This window comes from Salvelinus sp. IW2-2015, linkage group LG6.1, assembly GCF_002910315.2.
Source record: "Salvelinus sp. IW2-2015 linkage group LG6.1, ASM291031v2, whole genome shotgun sequence".
Classification (NCBI taxonomy): Eukaryota; Metazoa; Chordata; class Actinopteri; order Salmoniformes; family Salmonidae; genus Salvelinus; species Salvelinus sp. IW2-2015.
This window is the reverse complement of record NC_036845.1, coordinates 54609-67108: the sequence shown is the minus strand read 5'-3', so window position 1 is coordinate 67108 and position 12500 is coordinate 54609. Positions and strand designations below refer to the sequence as shown.

The following is a 12500-nucleotide window of genomic DNA, read 5'->3' as shown; positions in this document are numbered from 1 at the left end:
TGATGGAGCTAGGGGCTACCAGGGAGTGCTGTTATCCTACTAACAACACAGACAGCCTTACACACACAACAACACAACACACACACACACACACACACACACACACACACACACACACACACACACACACACACACACACCACACACACACACACACACACACACACACACACCACACACACACACACACACACACACACACGACAAACAGCAGACTCCACTGATGGCTATGGGCCCATGACTATAAGTGTTTTTCTTCCACAGAAACGCTTAAACAGCACTCAGCTGAGCTCTTCTCAAAGCTCCTCTTTTAAAAATGTGTACAGTAGGTTACGCCTTTAACTGAAAATAGTAGACTCAACGCAAGTCTATAAATAGTTATTTTTGTGTGTCATACGTTTAAGAATGATTTGACAGGTTCCTTTCAGATGTTATGATACCGAGCTAAAAACAGTCGAAATCAGAGCAGAATCAGACAATAGGACGCTGAGAATGCGTGACGAAGTGGCTGATTTGAGGTCAGTTTAAAACTCTCTCTGGGGATGACAGGAAACTCAACGACTGATCAGATCAAATGAAGATTCCATCATATCACTTTCTCTTTGTGGGGCAGTATAATTTCACCTGGAGACACCTGATGCAGTTGTGCTGTAAATAGTGGCAAAAAGATGAGGCAGTGTTTCCCCCAAGAACTTTCTTTTAGGCTGCACAATAATCTTATTTTGAAGACAAATGAAGCCAAACCAGTTTATCAGTATCTGGCACACATGTTCCAGTCCCAAGTTAACAGTTCTAATGACGTACGCTCATGTTCCTTATTAGAGCTCAACATATAGAACACCAGTGAGGTCATATAAACAATGTTGAAGCCAATGACAGATGTGTCCAATTAGCTTGGTTATCATGGCTAGCCTGGTTCTCTCTCCCTTGGAGTGAGAGACAAAGGGTTAACACCTCCCCTGCCTGCCACAATCTGCAGCCCTTTACCTGACCCTGTGGGAGCCCCGTGCAGGCTAGCCTTTAGCCTAGCATAGCCTCTAGAACTATAAACCCATAATAGGTTAGCGTCCAGGGGCAGATTGGCCATTTGGCAAATGCCAGATAGTTTTTGTGCAATTTCTCCGTTATTCTAATCTATAATGAGCCTTTGGCTGATCAGTGGGCAATGGCCGGCCCCCCTACCAAGATGGGCCTGCCTGGTTTTCTGATAGTGTAACGGGTGTCGTCTTCCTCTTCCTCGGACGAGGAGAGGAGAGAAGGATCGGTAGACCAATGCGCAGCGAGGTGTGATGACATAATGATTTATTGAAAAAAGACAGACGAACACTGACACGAACTATACTTTAGAAATACAAAATAACAAACGGACAACGTAGACGAAACCTGAAACATGGAACTTACATAAAAGACACGAAGAACTCACGAGCAGGAAACAGACTACATAAACGAAATAACACGCCGAAACAATTGCGTGTGGTGCGCAGACACAAACACAGGAGACAATCACCCACAAACAAACAGTGTGAACAGCCAGCCTATATATGGTTCCCAATCAGAGGAAAACGTAAACCACCTGTCTCTGATTGAGAACCATATAAGGCTGATTAACAGTGATCTAAACACAAAACATACAATGCCCACCCCAACTCACGCCCTGACCAACTAAACATATACAAAAATAACATAAAATAGGTCAGGAACGTGACAAATAGGCTGAGCTGAGGTCATGTTAACTCACATTCAAAGTCAAACGCAGTATGAGCAAAGGGAACTGCTCCGACCTTGTCATTATACTAGTAAACAAACTGAAAGGGTGCATATAAACGGAGAAAGAGCACATTCTACATTGTCACCTCACTCAAAACGTCCTATTTTTGGGGCGACTAAAACCATAATTTGGTCAAACTATAAAGTGCATTATCCTCATGATTCCTGTAATGAAAGTGTCTGCCCTTGTGCCTGTGCTCTCGATGTCCCTCTGCTCAGGCTGAAATTTCAGGCGGTCTTTTCAAACAGCTCTTACACTAAAAGGGCACTATCATCATTTTCACAGTATTATTCCAACTGCATGTGTGGAAATATATATAAAACACAGACAAATCACATGTGTTGATTGCACTGGGACTTTAATATCAATTACACAACTAGATTATAGATAAAAGGAGGGAATAGTGGAATAAAATCTGATTATGTTTATAACGTGTACATTTCAGAGGTAGACAGCCTAATGATTGTATCTGAGTATCCAGACTGGGTCTCATATCAAACAGATAATTTAATAGCCAAAGCAACCACACAGACAGTGAACTGTAAAGGATGCCAACCAGATAGAGAGCAGACTCTCTTTAACCATCCAAGAAGCAGTGTGTCTCAGACATAGGGCCATGTGGGTTACAGGCGAATCCATTGTAAGGGCACAAACCAATCATTATTCAATAGATTCTGAAGATATTATGTCAGGTCTGCTCACCTTTATAATAATAAGAACCTCTCTTACTATATAACGAAAACAAAATATTTGACCCAATTAAACATGTATGGATGTTATAGGCCTATTTGTCTATTCATTCTAATGCATAGGCTTCATCCCCATGTGTTTCATGCATGGGCTCTTTTGCTGATCAGGCCTGAGACTGTCTTTTGTGTATGTATGTGCATAGAAAACCCCACAATACACCACCAGGCTATCTTTATTTTGCTCAATGAAAAGACACTGCCTACGCTTTTAAATGTGGCGAAAATGAATAGCCTATATTTCTGTACATAGACCACTAGTCAAAAGAACTAGCTTGTTATAGGTGAAAATATGATCTTGCCGAATTATCTGTGAAATGCGTAAAAAGGAGATGATTCAACAAAAACATAAACAACATGAGAATAGCGGGATGTCTCCAATAGCAACGCGTACCAAAGGCATTTGTCTCTCTGCACATAGCGGAGCTCCATCGCCACCGTCACCATAATAAATAACACCACCACTGTGTAGGCTACCTGTGTGGGGCTGGAACTGGCTCTAGTCCTGGTGCTGATGACATCGTGGGAGATTTGACTGTGGTTGTGCATGCTGTAGAGCAGACGGAGCGGGACCGTGTCCTCCTTCTCCGCGAACCTGCTCGCATCACGAACAGCCTTCGCCTGCGACAAGGCGTCTCCTGCACAGGGAGGAAACAGCGATGTTTAAGACTGCGATAGCAATCCTGGCGCAAAAAACACAGCTACAAGCGCCTATACCAAAACATAAATCAATGTGAAATAACACTGCAATGGTTTTGGAATATCTTTCATCAAATAGTTTTAATTAATAATAGACCGATTCCCTTTCATAAGGTTACATTAAATGCATATTTTAGAGGTTGTTTACGTTGGGGATTCAGGCTCCCTCTCTGGCAGCATAATAACATGGAATGTGGAACATGTTATTGGTGATGCTGTTGCCATTCGGATCTATTCCAATAAAATACATAGCAATATTTGTTGTCATAAATACATTACCATTTCGAGGCATATGATTGCTGGAATGAACGATGCACATCAGTCCATAGACGCACAAAAGGGAAATCCACCATCGCCGATACATCGTCATCAGTTCTTCTTCATCGAATGGACAGAAAGAGGGACAAAAAAAAAGCGATATCCTAAAGCGGATTTGAGCACCTCTCTCTTCACTAGAGGAGGTTCGGGGTTGAGAAGCACAGATGAAAGCGCGCGCTGGTCGTCTGCTTAGCGCAGTCTCTTGTGCTGGTGGCCATCGGGGTGCTCTTGCTGCCCCTGCATTGAGACGCTCACGCTGCTGTTTCTACCGCTAGAACGCCAAGTGCATCTGAGCGCATCTGAGTCTCTATGGAACACAGAGCGGAGAGGGAGGAGAGGTAAGAGGAAGGGAGGAGAGGAGAAGGGACACATTAAAGCACATCAATATCCAGTAGCTCACTGCAGAAGCGCCTCATGCGTAAACATGCGAGGAGAACAGCGATTGCCGAGATGGGATGTCGGGAACTGTAGTGTGCACGCTCCATCTCCATACAGACCTAGACTACCTTCTGACCGCTTCTGCGCATAATCATAGAAGGGCACAATCACTGAAGGGCACGGTCAAGATAAACAAACTGTAATACTGCTATGTTGTGTAATAACAGCCCATCATGCTCTTTCTAGACTATATTCTCAGTTGCTGTATAATTAGCCCAACCCACAGCCAGATGACGCTATTATTCCTTTTACGTCATCTGCGTCCACCTGTAATGTGCCCAGCCGTCTATACACTGGTCTCCCCCTGCGACCGGCTCATACATAAAACATCCTCCGTTCAGGCTGCAAAGGCATCAGTTTCCTCCTAAAATCGGTTAAACTGCCCTTCGGTCTAAAAAAAAACGTGAAAATATAAGTACTATTTGAATAAAACACAATTTTTCCACTACCGTGCTAGAGTGGCTAATGCTACTTCCTGAAGTTGTGCATTGTGTTTTGCCATGGAAAAACTACTGTAAGCAGGTCCCCTACAAGCATGCACATACACCAGAAATCATCACAACTTGATCATGTATTAAACCCCTTTAGGCATATAGCGCATTTTAGGAGCAATCCAGAGGTAATAACATTCACAAGTGACATATTTGGTCCCCCAAATATGGGACTACAGTCCCTGGTTCGATACCAGGCTGTATCACATCCGGCCGTGATTGGGAGTCCCATAGGGTGGCGTACAATTGGCCCAGCGTCGTCCGGTTTGGCCGGGGTAGGCCGTCATTGTAAATAAGAATTTGTTCTTAACGGACTTACCTAGTTAAAAAAAGGTCCCCAAGAACACAGTGGCCTACATCATTCTTAAATGGAAGAAGTTTGGAACCACCAAGACTCTTCCTTGAGCTGGTCACCCGGCCAAACTGAGCAATCGGGGGAGAAGGGAGGGAGGGAGGTGACCAAGAACGTGATTGTTATGTTCTGTTAATTACTGATGTCCCCTTTAAGAATGGAGCACCCTTGGTCATGCGCAGTGTTGTTCTATGTTATTCTGGTACTAACTGATTCCAGTAAAATGTGAAGCTCCAGTACCATTTATTGTATTCAGAGTCTTTCTTATTATATAACTAAGTAATAAGAGCTAAGACACTACAGTGATGGTCACTGACAGAGCTCCAAAGTTCCTCTGTGAAGATGGGAAAACCTTCCAGAAGGACAACTATCTCTGCAGCACTCCACCAAATCAGGCTTTTATGGTAGAGTGGCCAAACAGAAGCCATTCCCTAGTAAAAAGCACACAGCCCGCTTGGTGTATTCCAAAAGGCACCTAAAGGACTCTCAGACCATGAGAAACAAGATTCTCTGGTCTGATGAAACCAAGATTAACCTGTTTGGCCTGAATGCCAAGCGTCACGTCTGGAGAAAACCTGGCACAATCCCTACAGTGAAGCATGGTGGTGGCAGCATCATACTGTGGGGATGTTTTTCAGCGGCAGGAACTGGGAGACTAGTCAGGATTGAGGGAAAGAGGAGCAAAGCAAAGTACAGAGAGAACCTTGTGGCCAGATGTAAGCCACTCCTCAGTAAAAGGCAGTAGCCAGCCCACTTGGAGCCAAAAGGCACCTGAAGGACTCTCCGACCATGAGAAACAAGATTCTCTGGTCTGATGAAACCAAGATTGAACTCTTTGGCCTGACTAGTCAGGATCGAGGGAAAGATTCATGTAAAAAATGACAGAGAGATCCTTGATGAAAACCTGCTCCAGAGCGCTTAGGACCTCAGACTGGGTCGAAGGTTCACCTTACAACAGAACAACAACCCTAAGCACACAGCCAAGACAACGCATGAGTGGCTTCAGGACAAGTCTCTGAATGTCCTTGTGTGGCCCAGACAGAGCCTGGACTTGAACRCGATCGAACATCTCTGGAGACCTGAAAATAGCTGTGCAGCGACGCTCCCCACCCAACCTGATAGACCTTGAGAGGATCTGCAGAGAAGAATGTGAGAAACTCCCCAAATACAGGTGTGCCAAGTTTGTAGCGTCATACCCAAGAAGACTCGAGACTGTATTTGCTGCCAAAGGTACTTCAACAAAGTACTGAGTAAATGGTCTGAATACTTAAAAAAAAAAAAATGGCAAAAATGTCTAAAAAGCAGTTTTTGCTTTGTCATTATGGGTGTGTAGATTGAGGGAAAACCCCTATTTAATACATTTTAGAATAAGGCTGTAACTTAACAAAATGTGGAAAAAGTCAAGGGGTCTGAATACATTCCAAATGCATTGTATGGCTAGCCCCCTATCCTCCTCAACATTACTTCCACCTGATTTCATTACCTATTGATTGCTCATTGTCAGCAAATAATCCTTGCCTCTGTTCAGGCATGTGCACAGATAGGGCTCTACCTGTGCAGAGCACATGCCCCTTCCAGTCTCCAGTGCCCTTTTCCATGGTGGTATAATTTCCCCAAAAAATGTGTAAAAAAAAAAAATACAATAAATATGTAATTGTTCTAAACCCACTGAACTCGAATTCGCACCTATTCTTCCGAACCAAAAATGTGTGCGTCTTGATTGTTGACCAATGACCAGCAGCGTTGCATCGGTAAAATCCCTGGGGAAGCCTCCACTATTCCAGCACCATTTCAACTTCAACATCATCAAATCACCTCTGCTTAGTCTAATACAGTGACAACTAAAAGATACCAAAAACGATTTAGTCCAATCAACATAGGCTAAATATGTGGCTGTCCATGGTTCTGATTTTATGCGTGTGTGCGTGCTCTTTCATGCAAGTAGAAAAACATGTTGACTCACCCTATTTGTAGAGAAACGCCAATGCCATCCTCTCTTTCATGTTGACGAAATGGTCTATCACTCTGTCATACAGTACACGCTTTTATCTTTTGGTGTCCTGGGCTACCTGGCTAAAATGCTTGCTAGCTAGCCTAACTTTAATTCATGGGCAAAGTTAGCTATTTAACATTAGTGTTCTACATCTAGCTACAAATTGAACTTCCATTCTCTCAGGCCAGGGGCACAACAATGTATAAATTAATGGTTGGATCAGAATCGCCGTTATAATCATTGTAAAGTACAGAGAATTAAGTAAAACCACAACTCCAAATCCCTATATCCATCCATGGCTAATTTAGGAAAGTGCCAATTTTAGCTAGCTGGCTAGCTAGCCACTGGAGGACAACAACACAACGAGATGCAACAATTCAAGTTTTTCTGTCAATGATGTATGCTCTCAATGGGATTTGATAGTAGTGAAGCCAAAATCCAATTTGGCTTCCCTTGACACTTTTTTTTTGGTGCGCCAGGACCATTCAATTGAGCTCGCTCAGTTTAGCTCAATGCTGATATACTTTTTCTGTCAAGGGAGGCCTGATAGAAGGTTAAATAAAGGTTCAATTAAAAATGTAAAAGCTCATTGGCTTCCCTTGCATTCAGTGCTTCGGCGGCAACAATGTCATCCTCATTTGGACCAGACAGAATCAGATAGATGGCCTACACATGGAGACAATAGGGATGCTTTCTCCTGTGAGATACAGTCAACCTCTTACGAATTAAAGGAAAATTATGAAACAGAGACGAAAGATAAAAATGTGTTTTTATATTTGTTCCTTGGTCATTTTTGGGGGGGAAGCCTGGCTTCCCTTGGCATTCATGAATACACTCCACTGCCAATGACCAGTCATCAGCATTGTTGGGTAAAGGTGGTATGGGTTAAACTAAGCTTAGGTTTAGGGTAGGGATGTCCCAAGGATTCCAAATAGCCTTAACCTATCCAGATTAGTGGCCAGAAAGACAGTATTGCCTGGCAAAAACAGAGTAGGCCTACATTAATCATCCATATAAAATACAGTTTAGCAATCAACTACTGACTCATCATTGCCAGAACAACAGGCTACCTGGTGCTGTGGTCTTATTTCAGATATTGCCAGTAGCCACCCAAACTTGGCCTATGTCTAAAGAAGCTGTAACATCGATATTATGACTTCAATATTATGGGATGAAGATGTAACATATTCTGGCAAATGCATTACGATATTTGTGAGGCAGAACAGTGCTACCCGGCTGACAACAAGCACTTTGTAGGCAGGCTGCCCTCAAGTGATGGCTGGTGGAAACGGAATGCGCTTTCTGAAATTGTGTGTACTTTACTCATCAGATTGCGCTGCTTTTCTCTCTTGTAATTTTTGCTTAATGAGTCTGTAACCGCAGTGCAGATGGGGGGGGTGTGTCCTTTTTTTGTTGAGCACATGCCCCCCCGAAAGGTCTGTGCACGGCCCTGCCTGTTTACAGCCCAGAAGCCAAGTTTAAATTGCATCTCCTATTCAGTCACTAATCACCAGCACCACATAGCAACTCCCATCTGACTCCAGTGCATTCATTTTAAAGAAATGAGGGAGAACAAGAGCACTATGCTAAATACAGGCACACAAATAAGGAAAACCTAGAAAATTGATGCATTTCTCCTTCAGTTATGCTGAGGGGAATTCTAGATGCATTCAGTACATGAGAAAGTGCAAATACTTCTTTATTACTGTTATGGAGGGAAAGAGGAAGCAATCCCTCTCGCCTTGTCTCAGTCTCTCTGTGTTGGTGGCTGTGTAAGAGGACGATGTGCTTTATGACAAGTTAGCCTTGAGGGAGACCTCTCCTTTGTGTAACACAGCATGTCCAGGGTCAGAGCTATGTACTCTTATCTATGAGAATGTGCTCATTCAACTGATCACAGACATGTCAGAGCGGTTTGGTAGTCTTTCATTTATCAAACAGACGTCACGTAGATACCTTCTTCACCTGTACAATACGTACAGAAATGTAATGACAATTCAATAGAAGACCTTCGGTTGTATCCCTTTTTATTTTATTTTTTAAATGTACAATACCACATACCAAAAACACAACCATGCAGTTCCTCTGGACACCAGAACACATGCAGGCGTTGTACAGGACTGAGGATAGTGCTCCAGCCTGTTCTCCAGATAAAACCAGTCATGGTAAAAAAGCCAGGTAGACTAAAAGCTGCCATGGTTAAATCAACACAACAGTGTTGCGCCACCACCCTCCCAACCTGAAGAGAACTATTCCCTTTATAGAAGTCATAGGTTTAAAGAGCCACAGTCAACGGGTTCCCATATAGATCTGCTATGTCACTCAATGAAACTGTCATACAATAAGTTCATACAGTGAGTCTGTAACAGGTTAGCGATCATATTGGGAAGATTCTGGGTTACCCAAACCCCCCCCCCCCCACTCTCCTCTAGCTGGGGAAGGCCTGGAACTCCCAGTCTATGTACTCACTGGAGTTGAACAGCTGGGAAAGCCTCTGAACTCACACTCCATTTCCTCACTGGAGTGGAACAGCTGCCAGAGGTTCAGCAGAGAGCTGCTGGGAACATTGCTCGGTTTTTCCTGCTCCTGAGCAGTCTGCTGCTTCTCAACTTTCCTTCTCTTCCGTCTGTAATCCCTGACCCTCCTCTGTAACGTCCTGGCAGGAGGAGGGGTGTGTGTCTCCGTGTCACCTGCCTCGAGCTCCGAAACACCCACAGTATTCCCGGGAAGAGTATCCCCAGCCAACGTATCATGACTCAGTTCACTCTCCTCTAAAGCTCTGAGCTTGTGGTGTTCTGAAGGCCCTGCCACCTCGTGCTGACTGGAATCGAAATTCACACGTCCAGCTGGATCGCCACATTGTAAATCCTCTGTGTGACTAAATGAAGAGTGGCCATCTTTGTCTGTGTGAGTTCTCTGGCCCTGATGGGAAAGTCTGGGGTTGGCGACAGAGTCATGGGTAGAAGGGTCTATTTCTGCATTAGACACAGGTGTCTGACTCAGCCCAGCCCTCTGGGGGTGCTTGCGCGGGGATCCCTGTRGGCAGCGTTGTTTGCAGGACAGGGATCTGTGCTTGGGCTGGGGTCTGTCTGGGACGTAAGAGCACCTCTTCTCCCCCTCGCTGGTGCTGTGGGGAACAGGGGCTCCTCGGCTGCGCTTCCGAGGCTGTTCCAAGGGGTTTTCCACACTCTGGGAGAGAGGGTGCTCCACTGTAGTAGACCAGAGGGACATTAATCCCCCCTTCAGCTCTTTGGTTTCCACACCTCCCTCCTTCTCTTCCTCCATCTGTATGCTGGGTCCAGGAACACACAACAGGGAGGTTATGCTGTACTTTGACCTGTGGGAACAAAAAATTACTTAGAGATGTGGTGATCAGCACAACAGATGGACAAAAAAAAAAAAACTGGCAATCTGCAAAATGTTCCACACAACATTGCATTAGTTTTCCTAACAAACATGTGACTGAACAGCATTCAATATGTGTGCGTTTACTTTTGATTTGGGTAGATTTTGCTCCTGTGTGGACAATTGGTAGCGCATGGTGCTTGCAACGCCAGGGTTGTGGGTTCCATTCCCAGAACATCTGCGAAATGACTAAAATGTAAAAATGTAAGACTACTGCACCTTGTGTTTGGAGTTTGTGTTGTTTTGACGTGACTGAAGTTGAAGGGCAGTGTGGTGATGAGCCTGTCCACCACCAGGTACTCATCACTTCTGGAGAAGGCCTTGTGCTGCTCACTCTGCAGGTGCTGCAGAATACAGACACAAGTCAAGCATTACCACAACGTCTGCTACCACTACATCAAGTACAGAAGGCCTTTTGTACATGATTAGGTCCTCGTTATAAACACGTGTTAACTGTGTTTACATACATTAAACAGATGTATTCTAACTCACAGCTTTGATGTTGTTGTATTTGAGCGTGCAGCACTCGCAGTAGCCTCCACGTTTCTTCTCCCTGTTCCTCCTGGCCGGGTCCTGCCCCCTCTCCTCACTGGCTGACACTCTCGCCCCTCGGTTCCTGAGACACCCATAGGTCAGTAAGTAATAGCCAAGTCAGAGTTCAATCATATAGTTGCCTAGCAACCAAGACTTAGCAGTTAGTCCCGGAGGGTGCTAAGCAATACATAACCGTTTCCTGTTGTAACAATCCCCATCAACAACAGTAGGAAAATCTGGATGTTTTGGTGAATCAGGTAAAACAAAAATGCCAAGACAGGGGAATATACTGCCACACTGCTTCTTCTGTAATTGGTGGATTTTCTTTATGTTCACAACAAGAAGGGTTAAGAAAGGTGAGGCGTTTAGTGAATGAGACTCCATACCCGTGCTCTTTAGGTCTCTTCCCAGAGTGTTCCTGGTCCTCTACATAGAAGGGACAAAAGAAGAGAGAGATCTTAACTGACTTGCCTAGTTAAATAAATCAAATAAAAAATGTATTTGATACCATTCCACAGATTCGCTCCAGCCATTACAAGCCCGTCCTCCCCAATTAAGGTGCCACCAACCTCCTGTGAGTACCAGTGTTATTGTACAACAACATCAACCTTAATCTACTGAGATGATATACGTAGAAGGTTTTAGAAGTTCTCTATAACAATAACACAGTGATGAAGCGGTAAACAGACCAACAGAGTCACATGCAACAGGACATTATTTACCCTTATACTTCTGGAAGGCTGGATTTCCTGCAGGTTCTCCTTTGGCCTACATTAGTAAGGAATAACACACAAGACTCATGTAAGTGATATGTTATTCCAGGAAATAACTCAAAATATAAGTCCAGAAAACTGACTTACACTTTTCTTGACAGCAGCTGTGGTTGCGGTTGGCTTTTCAGCAGTATACTTAACATTCCTTTTCTTCTTTTCCATATAAGCTATTACATCTGGAATTGAAGGAAATTCAAGAAAATATTTTTTTACATAGAAAGTATCATTGTCATAATAAGCATTATGTCAACATTTCTTATCAAACAAATGATAGACATGTTACCATCAATGTACAGGATTTTCATCCCCACTCCAGAGCATTGGACAGGATCTCGTTGACCTGTATTCTCACCTACAGGGTAAAAACAAATAAACATCTTAATTAACCGAAGAACTGAAATCCAAAGTATCTCCTGAAGTATGAATAAGCATTTCGATCCAAAGTGCAAACTTTCCTGAAGTTCCTGACGACTATTAGTCAGAAACAATAAAAGTAACATGTAGCATTAGGTTGGAAATAGCTTGCCAAACTCATTAGTGAGGATCTTAACAAACCTGGTCTTTTACAACTCTCTTCACAAAAGACTTGCCCCTGCTTATGACCACCTGTCAATACCAGAGAAATAGGGAGAGATGGATAATATATATATATGGATAGCTTTGGTTATACAGTATATCATGGAAAATGATCCCATGAGATACAGATACCAGTCACAGACACAGAGAGGAATAGTTGGCTCACCATGTCTGCCTGGCCCTGGGAGCTTCCTTTGAGGCTGTCTCTGTGGCTGCCGGGACAGGGGCGAGGGTGGGGGAGCTGTGCCCAGAGTCAGGGCTTGGGACAAGTGAGTCACGGCCATGACACTGCACATACCTGGCCTCTCTCTTATTAGACACCAGGTACTTGATCTCCTTGCTGAAGAACTTCTCCACCGTCTGAGGGGACAGAGACACTGGGTCAGACGCGGGGGGGGGGGGGTCTG

General features: G+C 44.0%; 1 protein-coding gene and 1 long non-coding RNA gene across 4 annotated transcripts in view; both read right to left on the bottom strand.

The window, feature by feature from the left end:
* Positions 1-2105: 2105 nt before the first annotated feature.
* On the bottom strand, positions 2106-5079 carry LOC112081103 (uncharacterized). Of its 3 annotated transcripts, none has more exons than XR_002896317.2 (3): positions 4780-5079; positions 3493-3838; positions 2106-3152 (listed from the first exon to the last, which is right to left on the bottom strand). It is a non-coding gene; the product is annotated as an uncharacterized lncRNA (long non-coding RNA). The 3 variants fall into 3 exon arrangements; XR_002896318.2 differs by lacking the exon at positions 4780-5079 and adding an exon at positions 4029-4159; XR_011479993.1 differs by lacking the exon at positions 4780-5079 and having other exon boundaries at positions 3493-4769.
* A 3736-nt stretch (positions 5080-8815) lies between these two features.
* dbf4 (DBF4-CDC7 kinase regulatory subunit) overlaps positions 8816-12500 on the bottom strand; it is a 14852-nt gene continuing 11167 nt past the window's right edge. The window contains 6 exon segments of the mRNA XM_070443772.1: positions 8816-10142; positions 10430-10554; positions 10703-10837; positions 11133-11215; positions 11475-11512; positions 12260-12453. Of these exon segments, the coding sequence (XP_070299873.1) occupies positions 9263-10142; positions 10430-10554; positions 10703-10837; positions 11133-11215; positions 11475-11512; positions 12260-12453 (1455 nt within the window). The 3' untranslated portion in view covers positions 8816-9262.